General features: G+C 41.7%; 2 protein-coding genes across 4 annotated transcripts in view; both read left to right on the forward strand.

Moving 5' to 3' along the window:
* The window catches only part of LOC139416611 (disks large-associated protein 4-like), a 111,057-nt gene extending 108,209 nt beyond the window's left edge, over positions 1 to 2,848 (forward strand). Inside the window, exon 12 of the mRNA XM_071165479.1 lies at positions 98 to 2,848. Coding sequence (XP_071021580.1) covers positions 98 to 316 — 219 coding nt within the window. The 3' untranslated portion in view covers positions 317 to 2,848. The remainder of the gene's footprint in view (positions 1 to 97) is intronic.
* A 1,278-nt stretch (positions 2,849 to 4,126) lies between these two features.
* LOC139416613 (6-phosphofructo-2-kinase/fructose-2,6-bisphosphatase 2-like) overlaps positions 4,127 to 18,214 on the forward strand; it is a 37,033-nt gene continuing 22,945 nt past the window's right edge. For 2 of the 3 annotated variants that reach the window (XM_071165482.1, XM_071165480.1), the window contains exons 1-8: positions 4,127 to 4,225; positions 6,098 to 6,198; positions 7,602 to 7,727; positions 8,714 to 8,810; positions 9,354 to 9,417; positions 9,559 to 9,633; positions 9,743 to 9,799; positions 9,917 to 10,041. In XM_071165482.1, coding sequence (XP_071021583.1) covers positions 6,102 to 6,198; positions 7,602 to 7,727; positions 8,714 to 8,810; positions 9,354 to 9,417; positions 9,559 to 9,633; positions 9,743 to 9,799; positions 9,917 to 10,041 — 641 coding nt within the window. In that variant the 5' untranslated portion in view covers positions 4,127 to 4,225; positions 6,098 to 6,101. Of the gene's footprint in view, positions 4,226 to 5,883; positions 6,199 to 7,601; positions 7,728 to 8,713; positions 8,811 to 9,353; positions 9,418 to 9,558; positions 9,634 to 9,742; positions 9,800 to 9,916; positions 10,042 to 18,214 lie in introns of all 3 variants that reach the window. The other variant, XM_071165481.1, reaches the window with a different exon arrangement.

Below are 18,214 nucleotides of genomic sequence, written 5' to 3' on the forward strand. Positions count from 1 at the left end.
CACACTTTACGCACAAACACATCCTACATATTCTTAATTGGTTTGAGTCCAACAATTCCAATGTCTCTTCATCCTAATATCTCTGTCTCATCCTCAGGTGGAGAGGAAGGTTGTTCCCCCCTCTGTGCCAAAGAAGACGTCTAAGCTGACCCCTGGGAAGGACCGGAGCGTGGACTCTGTGGTGGACAAGCAGCGGCAGGAGGCCAGAAAACGCCTGATGGCGGCCAAACGCGCGGCATCGGTACGACAGAACTCTGCCACGGAAAGCTCAGACAGCATTGAGATTTACGTCCCCGAGGCCCAGACACGCCTCTGAGAACAGACCGCCACCGGCATTCTGCTCCCCCATGAAGGAACAGCCTCTCTCACCCACATATACACTCACACACACATACACATACACACTGCTCCCCATGAAGGAACAGCCTCACACATGCACTAGACACACCCCGGGGTACAGAGCCTGGTCCCCTAATGGCAGCGCAGCATACAATCAGAGTAGAACCCAGGAGAGCACAGGCATGCTAAAAATACAGAACAATGCAAAACCACTTCCTTCCTGGCTGCCATGGAGATGGAGACCTCAACAGACATTTAATACTATTGTTATTACTATTAATATTATTATTATTATCTCCTCCTGAAATGCATCAAGACTGTCTTAAATGTGCATCTGGGATAAAAGGACATCCTTATTCCTTGTCAGCTGAAGAATCTTGGTATCCCAGAAGTTTACTCTCTTCTCATCCCCTCACTTCTTCTGAGTCTGCGAGCTGGGTTGGGCTAGTCCAGGCAGCCTCTCTCGTTTACCACACACACTCAGGATACACACAGGTGTACTCATTCACTGTCCACACAGTCTTCCTATTTTCTCTTTGTATTAGGCTGCCACTCCATTGGTTGTGGACGATAAGCTTTACTCTGTATGGAATATATATGAGAGATGGTGTTATCGTGTACTAAGGAAGACCGTAGCATTCTATCTATCTCAAAGTGGTTACCATAATAGTTTTGTAAATGTTCTTTACCAGATTGTTAGACAAGGTCCAGTGTTCAGTACTAAGGTAGTTTTTCTATAGACCAAGTACATGTACTGTCGTGATGATGTTCGCACATGATGCAATCATTCTCTCTCATAAACACGCAATATGCTGTCTGTCGGTGTCTGTGCAGACTCATGTTTTACATCTTCTATGCCCTTTTGAGGGAAGAAGAGAGATTACCAGGGCCAGTTGATGTGCGCTAAGGTAGGAATGTAACATGCATTGAAATTAACTTGATAACTGCACCTGTCATGCCATTTGTTTACCTGGTTACTTTACCCATATTTGTTGCAGGGGACCATGAGGTATTGTGCACCACTTAATTACAACATTCCCTGTTTCCTACTCAACCTCCAGTACATTTGAATCATAAAGTGGAATCAACTATAAGCTCTCCTTTTTTCCTGATTACCAAGACTGGTTTATTTTCAGCGGCATATGCCAGAGCTCTGCCAGTGGTGTTGGGAGAGAACTCGTATAAGCAATAAGTAAAATGGCAAGTTTGAACTAGCAATGTAAATATGATTCCGATGCCCAGTCAAAAAGCAACTACCCCTAGCCCCTAAACTTTCAGTGTTCTCAGATCTGAAGTGATAGGTGAAAGTCAAACAATATGTGATGAGTCTACCTTGTCTTACAATGTTCCATGAGGAGCTTCAACTATTCTTCTTCCTCCTGTCTAATGCTTAGGCTATGAGCTGTTTTCTCCAGGTGAGCCCTCAGTCACTAAACAAGCCAACAGTCAAACGAACCATAACAGCGCTTTGGTCGTCATACACCATTAATAACCACTACTTCATTGGTCAAAGCCTTACCACCAACTGTCAAATTAATAATGATCCAAAAGAATGACAACATAGCATACATTATAAACTAAGAAATGCATTTGCTATGTATCACTTATCTGTGCATTGAAAAGGTCTAAGAATCTAAATATTTCAGACTATGCTCAAGCTGAATTAATGTACTCTTATTATGGTGTCTGGCTGGCAGTTTGACCTCTTATTCCTGTGTACAGATAGAGGCACATTGTGGAGATAATTTTTAAAAACATTTTGTATGAGACATTTTCTGTGACTGGTTTGAATTGACCATGCAGTCAGCCAAAACACACTAGACTGTTTTGACCTGTGCCACAGGTTATATTGGTATTTTTCTGGATTTGGAGAGAATTGATGGTACTGTATAGGATTGTACTGAGATGGTGTGGAGTTTGAATGCCTTCCTAGAGAAACATGTCAGCATCACTGAAAAATCACGCTACAGCATACATGTGTATATGAGCTTTCAGCTTTGCATTTATTTTTCTCATGATTCGCCATGTTCCACTCATTCGCTGAATTCCAAATCAACCCTCTAGCCTAGGCACTCCTGTTAGATCTGAAATGATTGGATAGGTATGGAGAAAATCCACCCACTCTGTCAGAAGCAAAGAACCTCTGATCAGAAGGCAAAGTGCCGCGATTACGTTTTTGCGCAAAGCTATGCGAGGGATTGATTTGGAATTTTGATAAAGATCTGCAATTTCAGGATCTCAATGCAACTTGTCCCCTTGAAGAGCTGGCTCTCCTCCTAAATGGCTAACACCTGTGCCACAACAAGGCTGCCCTCAAAGTGCTTGTGTGATCCACAGTCAGTTTTGTATTTTTATCTCATAATGTAAAATATGGCAATTAGTAGAATTGGTGCCCCTGCATCAGCTGATGCAGGGGCACCAGTATGTTAATTATTGTTTATTTGTAATACATCATACGGACGTGTACATTTCATTGTCCAAATAAATCATTAAACATCCCTTTGTTACATCTCCTTGTCACCAACATTATTCTACTCATTGCTATATGTAATATTAGCTGAGATGTTAATATTACAGATAAAATCGCTGTCTTCAATGATATTTAGCTGTATGTTAGCTCATGTTTTAAGGTTATCTCTCTTTTGAATGGCCTTCCTCATAGCTTAGAACAAGAGTCATGCAAAGATCCTACTGAGATCATAGCACCAATCACAATTTGTTGTCTGTCTGGGGATGGAGACTAGTCTGTATTCAGTCTCATGTCATTCAGGGTTGGTGAATTGGTCTCAGATTGCATGTTCTCCTCTTCAACCATACAGTCAAGTGTTAGACTGGTCTCTGCATGGCACTGACATAGCATAGAATCTAGATCTGAACCTAGATTAGAACATTGTTTCCTTCAGAATCAGGAGCCTGGAAGAATGGATCCTTCAGGAGAAAATGGCCTGATCAGGGATATTCAGGCAGTTTGTATACAGTATGTTTTGTGTTATAAAGGGCTATAATGGGCATATGAAGGGGCAACCCCTGATGTCATATACCCTGTTGAGACAGTGACTTTGGACAATACAAAACACTTCAGCCATCTGGCTTGGATTTCTTTGAACTAATGGTCTGGATTGTATCAATAATGTCAAAAACATTTTGCCATGCATCACTTTTGGGGTAATGATGGGACACTAAATAAATTCCCTGATGAACTTTTCTATGGTAGTAGAAAATCTCACCTACCTGACTGTAGATATACCTCCTTAGACTTGTCACAGGTGATTACACCATCCCCATTGGCCAACTCCTCTTTGAGAGATGCAAATAGTGAAACATGCATAAACAAATTAGACAGAGGGCCATTAAGAAACTACCGGTCATTATTTTACAAATCAAGCACATATTCTACTGATACGGGGTTGTTCATATGTTATGGTATACTAATTATTTTGAAAGAATAAAGAATTGTAATTACCAGAAATGTCCTATTCGTTTTCAAGTGTGTGAATGTACAGCAAAACAATGTACAGTAACTAAATGAATAGCGAAACGTATCATAGCGCTCCCCCTACTGGCTTCAAGATGGTAGGCCTAACTGACCGTAGACAAACTAGAAAATTAAAGGCTATTTTCTTTTCTTTTTTAGATATACCAATAAAATGTGTGTGTGACATAAAACAGAGCGTTTCTCATTCCTAAATGGAGACCATAATATCATATTACTCGTGTGTGCATTGTCAGCGCGCATATTGATTCGTTTCCTGCGGACGCCGGGAGGAGCCAAACATTAAGAGGATGAGGAACACCTCGGAGCGAACTGATTAAATACTGTACTGAATCAAAAGTGACTCACCAAAGAGATAGCTACATTTGTGTGGACTCGTCTATCGTCATTTTGGTAAGTGCTGCTGAATACTATCTGCCTTGCGTCGGTGAATCGCTATGTTGTTGCAGTGAAAATAAAGCTAAGTCCTCAAGTTGTTGTATAAAACAAGTCATAGCTATGGACATGTAAAAAAAATAAACCAACCGGTCACTTTCTTCAGATGTAAAGTGGGATTCAACATGCTTAGCTAGCTAACATTAGCTACATAGCCTATATGCCTACTGTTACAGTGCTAAAGCTGACGTTAACTAGCTAGCTAAACTGCTTGTGAAATACACTACATGGTCAAAGGTATGTGGACACCTGCTTGTCGAACATCTCGTTTTTAAAAAATCATGCTGCTATAACATCCTCTACTCTTCTGGGAAGGCTTTCTACTAGATGTTGGAACATTGTTGCAGGGACTTGCTTTCATTCAGCAACAAGAGCATTAGTGTGGTCGGGCACTGATGTTGGGCGATTAGGCCTGGCTCGCAGTTGGTGTTCCAACTCATCCCGAAGGTGTTCGATTGGGTTGAGGTCAGGGCTCTGTGCAGGCCAGTCAAGTTCTTCCACACGATCTCAACAAATTATTTCTGTATGGACCTCGCTTTGTGCACAGGGCATTGTTATGCTGAAACGGGAAAGGGCCTTCCCCAAACTGTAGCCACAAAGTTGGAAGCACAGAATCGTCTAAAATGTAATTGTATGCTGTAGTGTTAAGATTTCCCTTCACCGGAGCTAAGGGGCCTAGCCTGAACCATGAAAAACAGCCCCAGACCATTATTCCTCCTCCACCAAACTTTACAGTTGGCACTATGCATTGGGGTAAGTAGGGTTTGCATCCGCCAAACCCAGATTCTGTCGGACTGACAGAGAACGTGTTTCCACTGCTCCAGAGTCCAATGGCGGCGAGCTTTACACCACTCCAGCCAACAATTGGTATTGCGCATGGTGGTCTTAGGCTTGTGTGTGGCTGCTCGGCAATGGAAACCCATTTCATGAAGCTACCTGCGAACAGTTATTGTGTTGACTTTGCTTCCAGAGGCAATTCATTTAGTTTTATTAATTCTGCACTCGGCAGTCCTGTTGTGTGAGCTTGTGTGGCCTACCACTTCACGGCTGAGCCGTTGTTGATCTTAGACGTTTTTCAACTTCACAATAACAGCCCTTACAGTTGACAGGGGAAGCTCTAGCAGGGCAGAAATTTGATGAACTGACTTGATGGGAATGTGTCATCCTATGACGCTGCCATGTTGAAAGTCGATGAGCTTTTCAGTAAGGCCATTCTACTGCCAATGTTTGTATATGGAGTTTGCATGGAGGTGTGCTCAATTTCATACACCAGTCAGCAAGGGGTGTGGCTGAAATAGCCGAATCCACTAATTTGAAGGGGTGTCCACATACTTTTGACCATGTCGTGTATATCTACTCAGCTAGCTAGCTATGATTGAAAGTAAACAAATTAATGAACTAAACAACTAGCTAGCTAGATGCTGATGCAGGGATTTCTCAAGTAATTTGATTTAGCCTAGAAGTTTGAGATGTTAAGCGTTACTGATCTTTTACAAGCCTTGTCAGCCAAGTGTTGTCATCTCTGTACGTTACTAAAGCGTATTGTACTCTCCCAGTGTACCATTGTTTTAAAAAGTAAAACCTTCAACATCGACTATCTGTAAAATCCTCTGCAGAGAGATGATGATGACCTCACTCAGCTAGTGACCTGACCTCCCAGTCCCAGATCATCCTCAGCCAGGCAACCCAGCTGTGACAGAACCAGTCATTGGACAGCACAATAGTATAATATATATGCCATTTAGCAGACGCTTTTATCCAAAGCCACTCATCCGTGCATACATTTTACGTATGGGTGGTCCCACAGTGACAGTGTTCAATTTCTACTAGCATCATGGCTGCCAGCCAGCAGAAAGGCACTGCAGTGCTGGAAACCTCAACAGAGGGAAAGCGAACAGAGCTCAGGGCTAATGAAGTACAGAAGAAATGCTGTAAGTACTGTGTGTCTGGGTCTTCCAGTATCATGTTCTAGTCTGGTCTCTTTCCTGTGTTAACCCAATTAGGTTAAATGTTAACTCATTGCCAGATGCATCAATCTGATCTTTGGGTATTCATTGTAAGCTGTCTTCCTCTAAATGCAGAACCATTCAGACCTTTTTTTTGTTGTCACGATATAATGCAATTGTGTTGATTAAGTGCATTGAATTGGTCTTGCTGCTGTGCAAATTTTACATTTAGAAATGAACACGAAGTGCCCTTTTTTAGATAGTAATCAGTCCTATTCTTTTGTCTCGCTGGCTTTCAAAAGGCGAAAGCAGGTGCATGTGCGATCGTATGTCACTAACCTCCCTCCCCTGTGATGCAACGTGACACTAGGCATCTCTTGTCTCCCTACCTGCCTCTATAGCGTGTGAAAGGTGCTCGATAGATATATCTTAACTGCCAAAATAAAGGAAACACCAACAGTGTCTTAATAGTGCGTTGGGCCACCACGAGCTGTCAGCACAGCATCAATGCGCATTGGCATAGATTCTGCAAGTGTCTGGAACTCTATTGGAGGGAGGCGACACCATTCTTCCATGAGAAATTCCATAATTTGGTTTATTTATGGTGGTGGAAAACGCTGTCGCTTTAACCCCCTATGCTCCTTTGGGAACCCTCTTTCAAAGTCACTAATATCTCTTGTCTCCATGGTAGTCAAAATAACGGGCAAATAGGCATTTTTATACATGGCCCTAAGTATGTCTGGAAGCACCTGCTTTCAATACACTTTATCCCTCATTTACTCAAGTGTTTCCTTTATTTTGGCAGTTACCTGTAGATTTATATGTGATGTATTTTGTCACCAGTGAGTGTGTTTTGGCAATAACAAAATGTCATCCCCAGTTAAACAAGTCTGGCATTAACTTTCCAGTCCATTCTGCGCAATCTGGAGACTCATACTTCATACTCACACAAACATATTCATTGGCTGCTCGATAACATCTAGATTTTTAAACCGCCTTGCTGGTTCTAGAAATGTAACATGTGACCGTCATGCATGGCCTTGTTAAGCATAGCAAGGGTTTGTTTGCAATGGACTGAGGATGGGTGTTAGTGGGCTTTCTTGAATCTACAGTAACATACTAAAGAAGAGAGACAATAACCCTCATAACGCCAGGCTATATTTGTACTTTTCTGGGCAAGGATGTAACAGTGTCTGTGGACAGTCAGTTGCTAAGCAGCTACTAGTGATAACATCTGAATGGGGGGGGGGGGACAGGAATAACTGAAAATGGATAAACTGTTTGACTTTCATTTTTAAAGATGGACTTATTGTTTATACCTTGGCCTACATTCTAATGGTATTTCAAAGTAAGTAGTTTGGTTGTGAATGATGTGTCTTTGTGAACAGCATGGGCCTCTTATATGACCAACTCCCCCACTGTGATTGTCATGATTGGTCTTCCTGCCAGAGGGAAAACCTACATGTCCAAGAAGCTAACCCGCTACCTCAACTGGATAGGAGTGCCAACCAAGGGTTAGTATAAAGGCATCACTGTATTTAAATTGTGTTCCAGAACCTTCCAACCGGAAGATATGCATTGAAGCAACACCTTCCTCATTCTTCATGTCACTATTCAATCCAATCATAATCCTCTATACCAGTGGTTTTCAACCGGTGTGCCGTGAGGAACTTTCCAGTTTCAAACACTCACTTAGAAGTGTGACCTGTGGAATGAACATGGCTTTTTGAATTGGGGGCACCAGTGTCACTCAAATAGTACATCTGTATCATTCTTTCAAGGCCTGTACGCTCAGGCTGTTACAGGCTTATACATTTGTATAGTTTGAGGAGCGCGCATCATGAGCAAAGTCATTTGTATCATTTTTCTTTGCCTGTGAGAACCATTAGCACAGGCAAGTCGGACTAGGCTTAATTTGACCACAGGCTCTAGCATAGAAACAAACGGAGCATAGCTTTATGTCCGTGGTTGAACCTTTAAAATGCAGAAAACAGCTTGTCTCTCCCAAACCGTTTAAACCTAAAGACCTATTTTAATGCTCTTAAAGGGATACACACAAATGAATCATGAGTAAGGAACTCTGAAAATGCTTCAAAGAAACCCTAATGAATCTATAAATATAATGTTTTATGGGAAATGGATCATTTACAGTGTGCATCAGATGAGATGGAGGTCATGACCACTAAATACATTAATAGGGACATTTTAAGTGTGCCACAAGATTTTTGTTATCCCATCAAGGTGTGTCACTGTTAAAAAAATAAACAGTTTGGGAACCACTACTCTCTACGATGTGTAAAATAATTCATTTGTGTAGACCACTAACAAAGGATTTCTTTTGTGTAGAACTATTTATAGTGGAGGATGTCATTGAACTGCAATGCTGCAGAACCTGTTTGTCTTCCTTCCACTGTTCAGTAGAATGTCACATGATTTACAAGAACATGTCGTGCCTTTCATCACCTGAGGCTTGTGATGATGGCCCTGTATTGTGTTGCAGTGTTCAACCTGGGGGTCTACAGGCGAGAGGCTGTAAAAGCCTACAAATCCTATGACTTCTTCAGACATGACAACGAGGAGGCCATGGAAATCAGGAAGTGAGTGCTCCTCCTCCCCTCCGTTTTTTGGGACCTGTGGCAGAATAATTTGTTTGTTTTGATGAGTTAAACAGTATTGCAGTAACCCTTTTTTTCTAGAATATGCCCTCCATGTTTTCCACAGCCCCAGGCAGGTGTTTTCTGTATTTACAAAACCTGCGGAGGTTTACAAGGCCCCGACCTGATATAATTTTTTTAATGTAATTACGTTTTAAGTAGTGCACATTGTTAGTCACCTGGCAGACTGTCATTTTCCTAGTCTCTCATTTTAGTATTTAGTGCTGGCTGCTAGACTAACTGTTACAAGCATTTATATGAACCCTATAATATATTATAATAGGGATTGTAATATGTTATGTATTTCTATGCTGTACATTTTAACAGATTGAACATAAATGTTACTAAGGCGTAATTGGGTCCTCTTACAATTCATTATAGCCACATAGTGCATAATATCTATTGGCTTTAAGTGAAGTGTTACAGATTTTTCATTTAAATTGTTATTGATGTGGATTACTGAAGTGGGTCACTGTGTTCCTGCAGGCGGTGTGCTCTGGTAGCTCTGCGGGATGTCAAAGCTTATCTGACTGAGGGGGGCCAGATCGCTGTGAGGATCTACTCTTTGCTCTTTCTGTTTTGAGTAATTGGAGATAAAATAGTGATATAAAACTGAAAGACAAGCTTCATTTTAGATATCAGTGACATGTGATTGATTTATTTAACGTGTTTACTGTCTTATGTATTTCAGGTCTTTGATGCCACAAACACCACCCGAGAGAGGAGAGAATTAATCCTTAGTTTTGCAAAGGAACATGCTTACAAGGTCAGTTTCATGTCATACATGTTACTAGGGTTGGGTATAGAAACTATTCTCAATTGTTATTGTCAATGGTTTGTTGAAGTGGGTCTTCATAGATTGGTCTCTTTTGCAGGTGTTTTTTGTGGAGTCATTGTGCGACGACCCTGATGTCATTGCTGCTAATGTTATGGTAAATTAACTAGAATGTTAAAAAATATGAGTACTACTTCTCGTTAAAACATTCTCTTATAATCTTCAAGGTATTTCCACACTTTAAGTCTTGTGCACCACACTCTCTCCTCCCCAGGATGTGAAGGTATCCAGTCCAGACTACCCAGAGAGACACAGAGAGAGTGTGATGGAGGACTTCCTGAAGAGAATAGAATGTTATAAAGTCACGTACCAACCATTAGACCCAGATGAAAATGACAGGTAAGACATTCTGCTTAGTTTTTTCTTTTAAATGGTTAATTGATTAATTTTGTCAGTCATGCATTTGCATTCAAAAACATTTTTCAAGAGTTCCAGTTTGTCCAGTAGGTGGAGACGACGCGCAAGATTGACAAAGGTTGTTTTTCTGTTATGGCCTGCTTGGTGGCTACATTGACTCATCATATCATTGGTCTGATTTCCAGTTCTGATCCTCCTGACAGAAACCGTTTCTTGTTCGTTGGTCATTATTGCTTTTCCACCATAGTATTTCTTTTAGATCCCTTCTGAAACAATACACAAACAACCATACATTTTTACCATCCAAGCTTGACCAGACTTTTGTTTTGTGGCAGGAGAGAGGTTTAGTATATTTCAAATATGTATTTTTAGCTAAATATAATCTGCTTCAAATGAAAATTTCCTGCTGTTTTTCAAGCTCCATAATTTTGTTCATTCTCACCTTCCTACTTGTCACAGGAATTTCATAATTTTTAAGAATTTGTAAGATTCTTATTTGTATAAAATAGACAGGGACCAGTCTTATCAAAATTAGATAATAGTATTTATTCTCGGAGCTCCCTGCCATGGAACCAAAAACAACAGTTTATATACAAAATATTACGTCATAGGTTATAAAATGTCCTTCCTCCTATCGACCAGGGCAAAACAGGTTCAAAAGTTTATTCCAACCCCCTCGCTCGCTCACTCCAGGCACACACTTATCAAGATCAACTTCTGGAATCTTCACCTTCATCCATCACTATTTAGAAGACAGTTCCAGATAATGGAAAACCCAGGAAAACACTCGCTGCCTTATCTAAACATCCCAGAGCTAAGTTGAGTCGGTTCAACCATAGATTAACAATCCTTTCTGCTTACTTAAAACCCACAATCCATTCCTTATGAATTAACATTATTAATCAGATATGATAAAACAGAGTATAAGTTTAATTAGTTATAGTTCTATTTCAAATGTAGATATTGTTTAGTCATTATTCATAAAATTCCTAACCCCCGCAGATCCAGAGAATTCTCATTTCGAGACTATACGATGTTATTATAATTTCAATGTTTTATTTAACCAACCAGTAAATTAAGAACATTCTTATTTACAATGATGCCTGGCAAGAAGCAAAAGGCCTTCTGTGGGGACAGGGGCTGTGATAGAATAAAAACTGACAACAGAGAGAAGACACTGGCAACAGTGCAAGTACAACAGCAGACAAACAGTGGGTGGATGTGGTGTGTGCGTGCATGAGAAGTTAAACAACTCAGAGCAAATTAGTGACAACTAGAAACAATATGTTTCAACAATCTGTTCATCTATTTGTCATTTGAACTCTTCCTGGGACACCAGGCCCTGGAGTTTTAGGTTGGCTTGGAGGGGCCTAATGAAAGGTCCTTTTTTCCAGGCTCAGTTCACATTTTTGGGACTCTTAGCATAAAACAAGAAGATTGAGATCTGAGCTTGTATGTTTTCTTTTCAAACAAGAAAAGAGGGTAGATAAAATGGTAGTTTTCCTAAAATGGCATTATAAATAAAAATGTACCCGTGTTTGAGACTACGTGTTGCTAGTAATCAAATTGTATTGGTCACATACACGCGTTTAGCAGATGTTATTGCGGGTGTAGCGAAATGCTTGTCCACCCGACAGCACTGTAGAGATCACTTTTGGTGAGTTAGAAGGTTCTGATTGGTGACAAAACGAAGGGCTTCATGATAGTCGAGAGCCTTCAGTGTAGAGTTTGAGGCTTTCACATAAATAGTATCACCATAGTCCAATACAGAAATAAAAGTACAATGGATCAACTATTTTCTGGCGACAAAGGAAAAGCAAGCTTTGTGTAATAAAACCCAATACACAGTTTGAGTTTCCTGACAAGGTTTTCTACATGGCTTGTGAAGCTGAACTTCTCAACCACCCAAACTCTCAGATATTTGTACGTTTTGACTTGCTCTATATAACTTCCTTCCAAGGTTGTAATTACATGGTTTTCAGAGTGTTTAGTATTGGAAAATACCATGCATTTTGTTTTAAAGGAATTCAAAACAAGCTTCAAATTTTACAGATTCTGTTGAATGATGTTAAAATGCAACTTCTCATCCAGGGCACAGTGAGCATAATTCAAAACGTTCAAAGTTGCTGTGATAGTGCTGTGGCCAGACCTGAAACCTAATTGCATACCACTCAAAATATTGTTTTCCATGACTTAGGCCTTTACGTAAGTTTTCAACCACTTCCGAATTCACCAGATGAAGTCAGAACTGTGATCAAAGATGCAGTTGTGAAATTTCCCCACCAAAAGATGGGAATCGCCAGTAACATGCAATGTAACATTGTAAATGATACACTAGGCATGAATTTCCATGTAATGTGCTACAAATTGGATTATAGTATCTTAACTTTATGATTCTCATTGTAGCTTATGGTTCCTTCATTATACTGGTGTCATGACATTGTTGATAGCTCACTTCCTATCAAATACACCAATGGGTACTTTGGGTAAAGGAAATTGTGGCTTTGACTTGCAAACATTGTTGTGCAAATCTCTTTCAACCCACCAACATCGCTGCAATCCTCCTCCGTGCCATTGCCCTTCAGAATTCGTCTCTGTGTTCTAAAATAATTCTCAGCAAATAAACGCTCCCCACACCACATTATTTGACATTTTTATTAGCCAACAAATTTGCAGCTCCTTATTTTCATGTACAGTAATGTACCAAGAATACAAGGGTTGGATTTGCACTGAACAATTTCATGTCAGAAGAATAATGTAGAAAATCTGGTTTATGGTTAGCTTATACTGGTGTAATTTTAGATTGGAGAGCTCACAACTGGACATCAAAATAATGTTCATTTGTGAAAGCAAAACAGAAACACAGACAAATTAGAGACAGATCCCCTTCACACCTTTTTATTGCAGAATTGTGATCTGTGATGAAAGAACTTTAACATTAGTTCATCTTGAATAATGTTTTTAAGATAACAAGTTTAAACACTTTACTTCAATGAATCAACATTGAATTCATCAAAATATAATTTCAAAATGTACAAACAATTAACCTGTTTGTAAATGTTAGACATCTTAGTAAGTAGGCAATTTGTTATTAAAGCATAATTTCAGGTGAACAACAAAAGTCCATACCAGAGGTGGCCAACCTTGCTCCACTCCCTGATCTACTGGGTGAGCAGGCTTCTATTCCAGCCCAGCAATAACACACATTATCAACTCATTAGGTGTGATAACTTGAATCAGGTGTGTTAGTGCTGGGCTGTAACAGAAGCCTGCATACCTCCAGCAGAAGGATTGGCCTGCTACAGTTGTAATAAGTTTGTAGCCTACATTGTGTGTGACATTTTAGCTGTATTGTTGTGTACAACATTTGCTAACCTAAGCACATATGCAACCCATGGCATACAAGAATGTGCCAGCAGTCTCTTGGGACATTCACTGGGACCTCTTCATCTGCAGACAGGCTTTTGCAGCTCTCAATATCTGAGAACAGATATAACAAAGTAAAATCCCTGACTATCATCTCTGTCTGTCTTCATAATGTTCCTCTCTAGGGACTAAAACTGGAGAATATTTGCGTAATGTCATCCCACAACGTGCCATATCTAACTAGTACACCTATTCTCTTTTCTGACAGCTGGAGCAGAACATCCCCTCACCCTCTTCTGTTATAACACTCTTCCAATGCATTTGGAGTGAGGTTTTTAATTTAAAATTAACCTTCATCAAGAACTTCATTTTAGCTTCTTAACTAGCTTGTCGTAGGTACATTCAAAAAATTTATACTATTCTGTTTTATTAGCTAGCTAGTTACAGCAGGCTACTGTGTGTAGGCTAATGAGCTGCTTGTTAGCTAGCTAGGTATTACATAGATTCTTGAGTTGATCAGTTGGATGTCCACCAGTCTAGGTTCAGGTCATCCATAAGCAAAAATTCTGATTTGACGTGATAATAATTCTAAAATACAGTCCAGAGAGCCAGCAATAGCAGATGGCGGTAAAAAGATAACAATATTTAAGTATGCACTAGGATTAATATTCAAAGATAGATATTTTGGTGAATGAAGTCAGAATGGTAGCCGAAAACGTGTCTTTTATGTGTATATAGCAACACCACCACGATCAGACCGGAAAGCATAAATACATCTGGGTCTGCTGTTTTACCCAAATATTCACAAAATCATGTTCCTGAAGAAAATGTCTTACATTTATGAGCAGAAACCTCAGACAATTCTGACTTTTTAAATTCAGATGGGGTAGAAATGTCAGGACCTGGGTTAAATTGCACATTTCCTTATACACTGCTCAAAAAAATAAAGGGAACACTTAAACAACACAATATAACTCCAAGTCAAGCACACTTCTGTGAAATCAAACTGTCCACTTAGGAAGCAACACTGATTGACAATAGATTCCACATGCTGTTGTGCAAATGGAATAGACAACAGGTGGAAATTATAGGCATTTAGCAAGACACCCCCAATAAAGGAGTGGTTCTGCAGGTGGTGACCACAGACCACTTCTCAGTTCCTATGCTTCCTGGCTGATGTTTTGGTCACTTTTAAATGCTGGCGGTGTTTTCACTCTAGTGGTAGCATGAGACGGAGTCTACAATCCACACAAGTGGCTCAGGTAGTGCAGCTCATCCAGGTTGGCACATCAATGCGAGCTGTGGCAAGAAGGTTTGCTGTGTCTGTCAGCGTAGTGTCCAGAGCATGGAGGCGCTACCAGGAGACAGGCCAGTACATCAGGAGACGTGGAGGAGGCCGTAGGAGGGCAACAACCCAGCAGCAGGACCGCTACCTCCGCCTTTGTGCAAGGAGGAACAGGAGGAGCACTGCCAGAGCCCTGCAAAATGACCTCCAGCAGGCCACAAATGTGCATGTGTCTGCTCAAACGGTCAGAAACAGACTCTATGAGGGCCCGACATCCACATGTGGGGGTTGTGCTTACAGCCCAACACCGTGCAGGACGTTTGGCATTTGCCAGAGAACACCAAGATTGGCAAATTCGCCACTGGCACCCTGTGCTCTTCACAGATGAAAGCAGGTTCACACTGAGCACATGTGACAGACGTGACAGAGTCTGGAGACGCCGTGGAGAACGTTCTGCTGCCTGCAACATCTTCCAGCATGACCGGTTTGGCGGTGGGTCAGTCATGGTGTGGGGTGGCATTTCTTTGGGGGGCCGCACAGCCCTCCATGTGCTCGCCAGAGGTAGCCTGACTGCCATTAGGTACCGAGAGGAGATCCTCAGACCCCTTGTGAGACCATATGCTGGTGCGGTTGGCCCTGGGTTCCTCCTAATGCAAGACAAGTGGCTGGAGTGTGTCAGCAGTTCCTGCAAGAGGAAGGCATTGATGCTATGGACTGGCCCGCCCGTTCCCGAGACCTGAATCCAATTGAGCACATCTGGGACATCATGTCTCGCTCCATCCACCAACGCCACGTTGCACCACAGACTGTCCAGGAGTTGGTGGGTGCTTTAGTCCAGGTCTGGGAGGAGATCCCTCAGGAGACCATCCGCCACCTCATCAGGAGCATGCCCAGGCGTTGTAGGGACGTCATACAGGCACGTGGAGGCCACACACACTACTGAGCCTCATTTTGACTTGTTTTAAGGACATTACATCAAAGTTGGATCAGCCTGTAGTGTGGTTTTCCACTTTAATTTTGAGTGTGACTCCAAATCCAGACGTCCATGGGTTGATAAATTTGATTTCCATTGATAATTTTTGTGTGATTTTGTTGTCAGCACATTCAACTATGTAAAGAAAAAAGTATTTAATAAGAATATTTCATTAATTTAGATCTAGGATGTGTTATTTTAGTGTTCCCTTTATTTTTTTGAGCAGTGTAGTAAAAGCAGCAAAATAATGGCGCCATACACTCTGTCTGCCATCTGCCCAGTACAGTTGAAACCAGGAATCATCCCTGAAGAGCACACTTCTCCAGCGTGCCAGTGGCCATTGAAGGTGAGCATTTGCCCACTGAAGTTGGTTACCACGCCGAACTGCAGTCAGGTCAAGACCCTGGTGAGGATGACAAGCACGCAGATGAGCTTTCCTGATACGTTTTTTGACAGTTGGTGTAGAAATTCTTTGGTTGTGCAAAGCCAGTAACACGTGGTTGTGAGGCCGGGTTGTACATACTGCCAAAACTTGAGACGTGTTGTGTGAGACAACTGCACATTTTAGTGGCCTTTTATTATCCTCAGTACAAGGTGCACCTGTTTTTTTTTCTTCACCTTTATTTAATCAGATAGGCTAGTTGAGAACAAGTTCTCATTTACAACTGCAACCTGGCCAAGATCAAGCAAAGCAGTTCGACACACACAACAACACAGAGTTACACATGGAATAAACAAACATACAGTCAATAATACAGCAGGGAAAAAAGTCTATATACAGTGAGGTAAGATAAGGGAGTTAAGGCAATAAATAGGCCATGGTGGTGAAGTAATTACAATATAGCAATTGAACACTGGAATGGTAGATGTGCAGAAGATGAATGTGCAAGTAGAAATACTGGGGTGCAAAGGAGCAAGATAAATACAGTATGGGGATGAGGTAGTTGGATGGGCTATGTACAGGTGCAGTGATATGTGAGCTGCTCTGACAGCTGGTGCTTAAAGCTAGTGAGGGAGATATGTGTCTCCAGCTTCAGTGATTTATTTTTCTTCAGTTCGTTCCAGTCATTGGCAGCAGAGAACTGGAAGGAAAGGCGGCCAAAAGAGGAAGTGGCTTTGGGGGTGACTAGTGAGATATATCTGCTGGAGCACGTGCTACGGGTGGGTGCTGCCATGGTGACCAGTGAGCTGAGATAAGGCGGGGCTTTACCTAGCAAAGACTTGTAGATGACCTGGAGCCAGTGGGTTTGGTAACGAGTATGAAGCGAGGGCCAGCCAACAAGAACGTACAGGTTGCAGTGGTGGGTAGTATATGTGGCTTTGGTGACAAAACGGATGGCACTGTGATAGACTGCATCCATTTTGTTGAGTAGAGTGTTGGAGGCTATTTTGTAAATGACATCGCCGAAGTCGAGGATCAGTAGGATGGTCAGTTTTACGAGGGTATGTTTGGCAGCATGAATGAAGGATGCTTTGTTGCGAAATAAGAACCCGGTTCTAGATTTAATATTGGATTGGAGATGCTTAATGTGAGTCTGGAAGGAGAGTTTAGTCTAACCAGACACCTAGGTATTTGTAGTTGTCCACATGTTCTAAGTCAGAACCGTCTAGAGTAGTGATGCTGGAAGGACGGGCTGGTGCGGGCAGCAATCGATTGAAGAGCATGCATTTAGTTTTACTTGCATTTAAGAGCAGTTGGAAGCCACGGAAGGAGAGTTGTATGGCATTGAAGCTCGTCTGGAGGTTAGTTAACAGTGTCCAAAGAAGGGCCAGAGGTATACAGAATGGTGTCGTCTGCATAGAGGTGGATCAGAGAATCACCAGCAGCAAGAGCGATGTCATTGATGTATACAGAGAAGAGTCAGCCCGAGAATGGAACCCTGTGGCACCCTCATAGAGACTGCCAGAGGTCCAGACAACAGGCCCTCCGATTTGACACACTGAACTCTATCAGAGAAGTAGTTGGTGAACCAGGCAAGGCAATCATTTGAGAAACCAAGGCTGTTGAGTCTGCCAATAAGAATGTGGTGATTGACAGAGTCGAAAGCCTTGGTCAGGTCGACGAATACGGCTGCACAGTATTGTCTCTTATCGATGGCGGTTATGATATCGTTTAGGACCTTGAGCGAGGCTGAGGTGCACCCATGACCAGCTCTGAAACCAGATTGCATAGCGGAGAAGGTATGGTGGGATTCGAAATGGTCTGTGATCTGTTTAACATGGCTTTCGAAGACCTTAGAAAGGCATGGTAGGATAGATATAGGTCTGTAGCAGTTTGGGTCTAGAGTGTCTCCCCCTTTGAAGAGAAGGATGACCCCGGCTGCTTTCCATTCTTTGGGAATCTCAGACGACACGAAAGATAGGTTGAACAGGCTAGTAATAGGGGTTGCAACAATTTCGGCAGATCATTTTAGAACGAGAGGGTCCAGATTGTCTAGCCCGGCTGATTTGTAGGGCGTCCAGATTTTGCAGCTCTTTCAGAACATCAGCTATCTGGATTTGGGTGAAGGAGAAATGGGGGAGGCTTGGGT

The sequence above is a fragment of the Oncorhynchus clarkii genome, chromosome 9, assembly GCF_045791955.1.
Source record: "Oncorhynchus clarkii lewisi isolate Uvic-CL-2024 chromosome 9, UVic_Ocla_1.0, whole genome shotgun sequence".
Classification (NCBI taxonomy): Eukaryota; Metazoa; Chordata; class Actinopteri; order Salmoniformes; family Salmonidae; genus Oncorhynchus; species Oncorhynchus clarkii.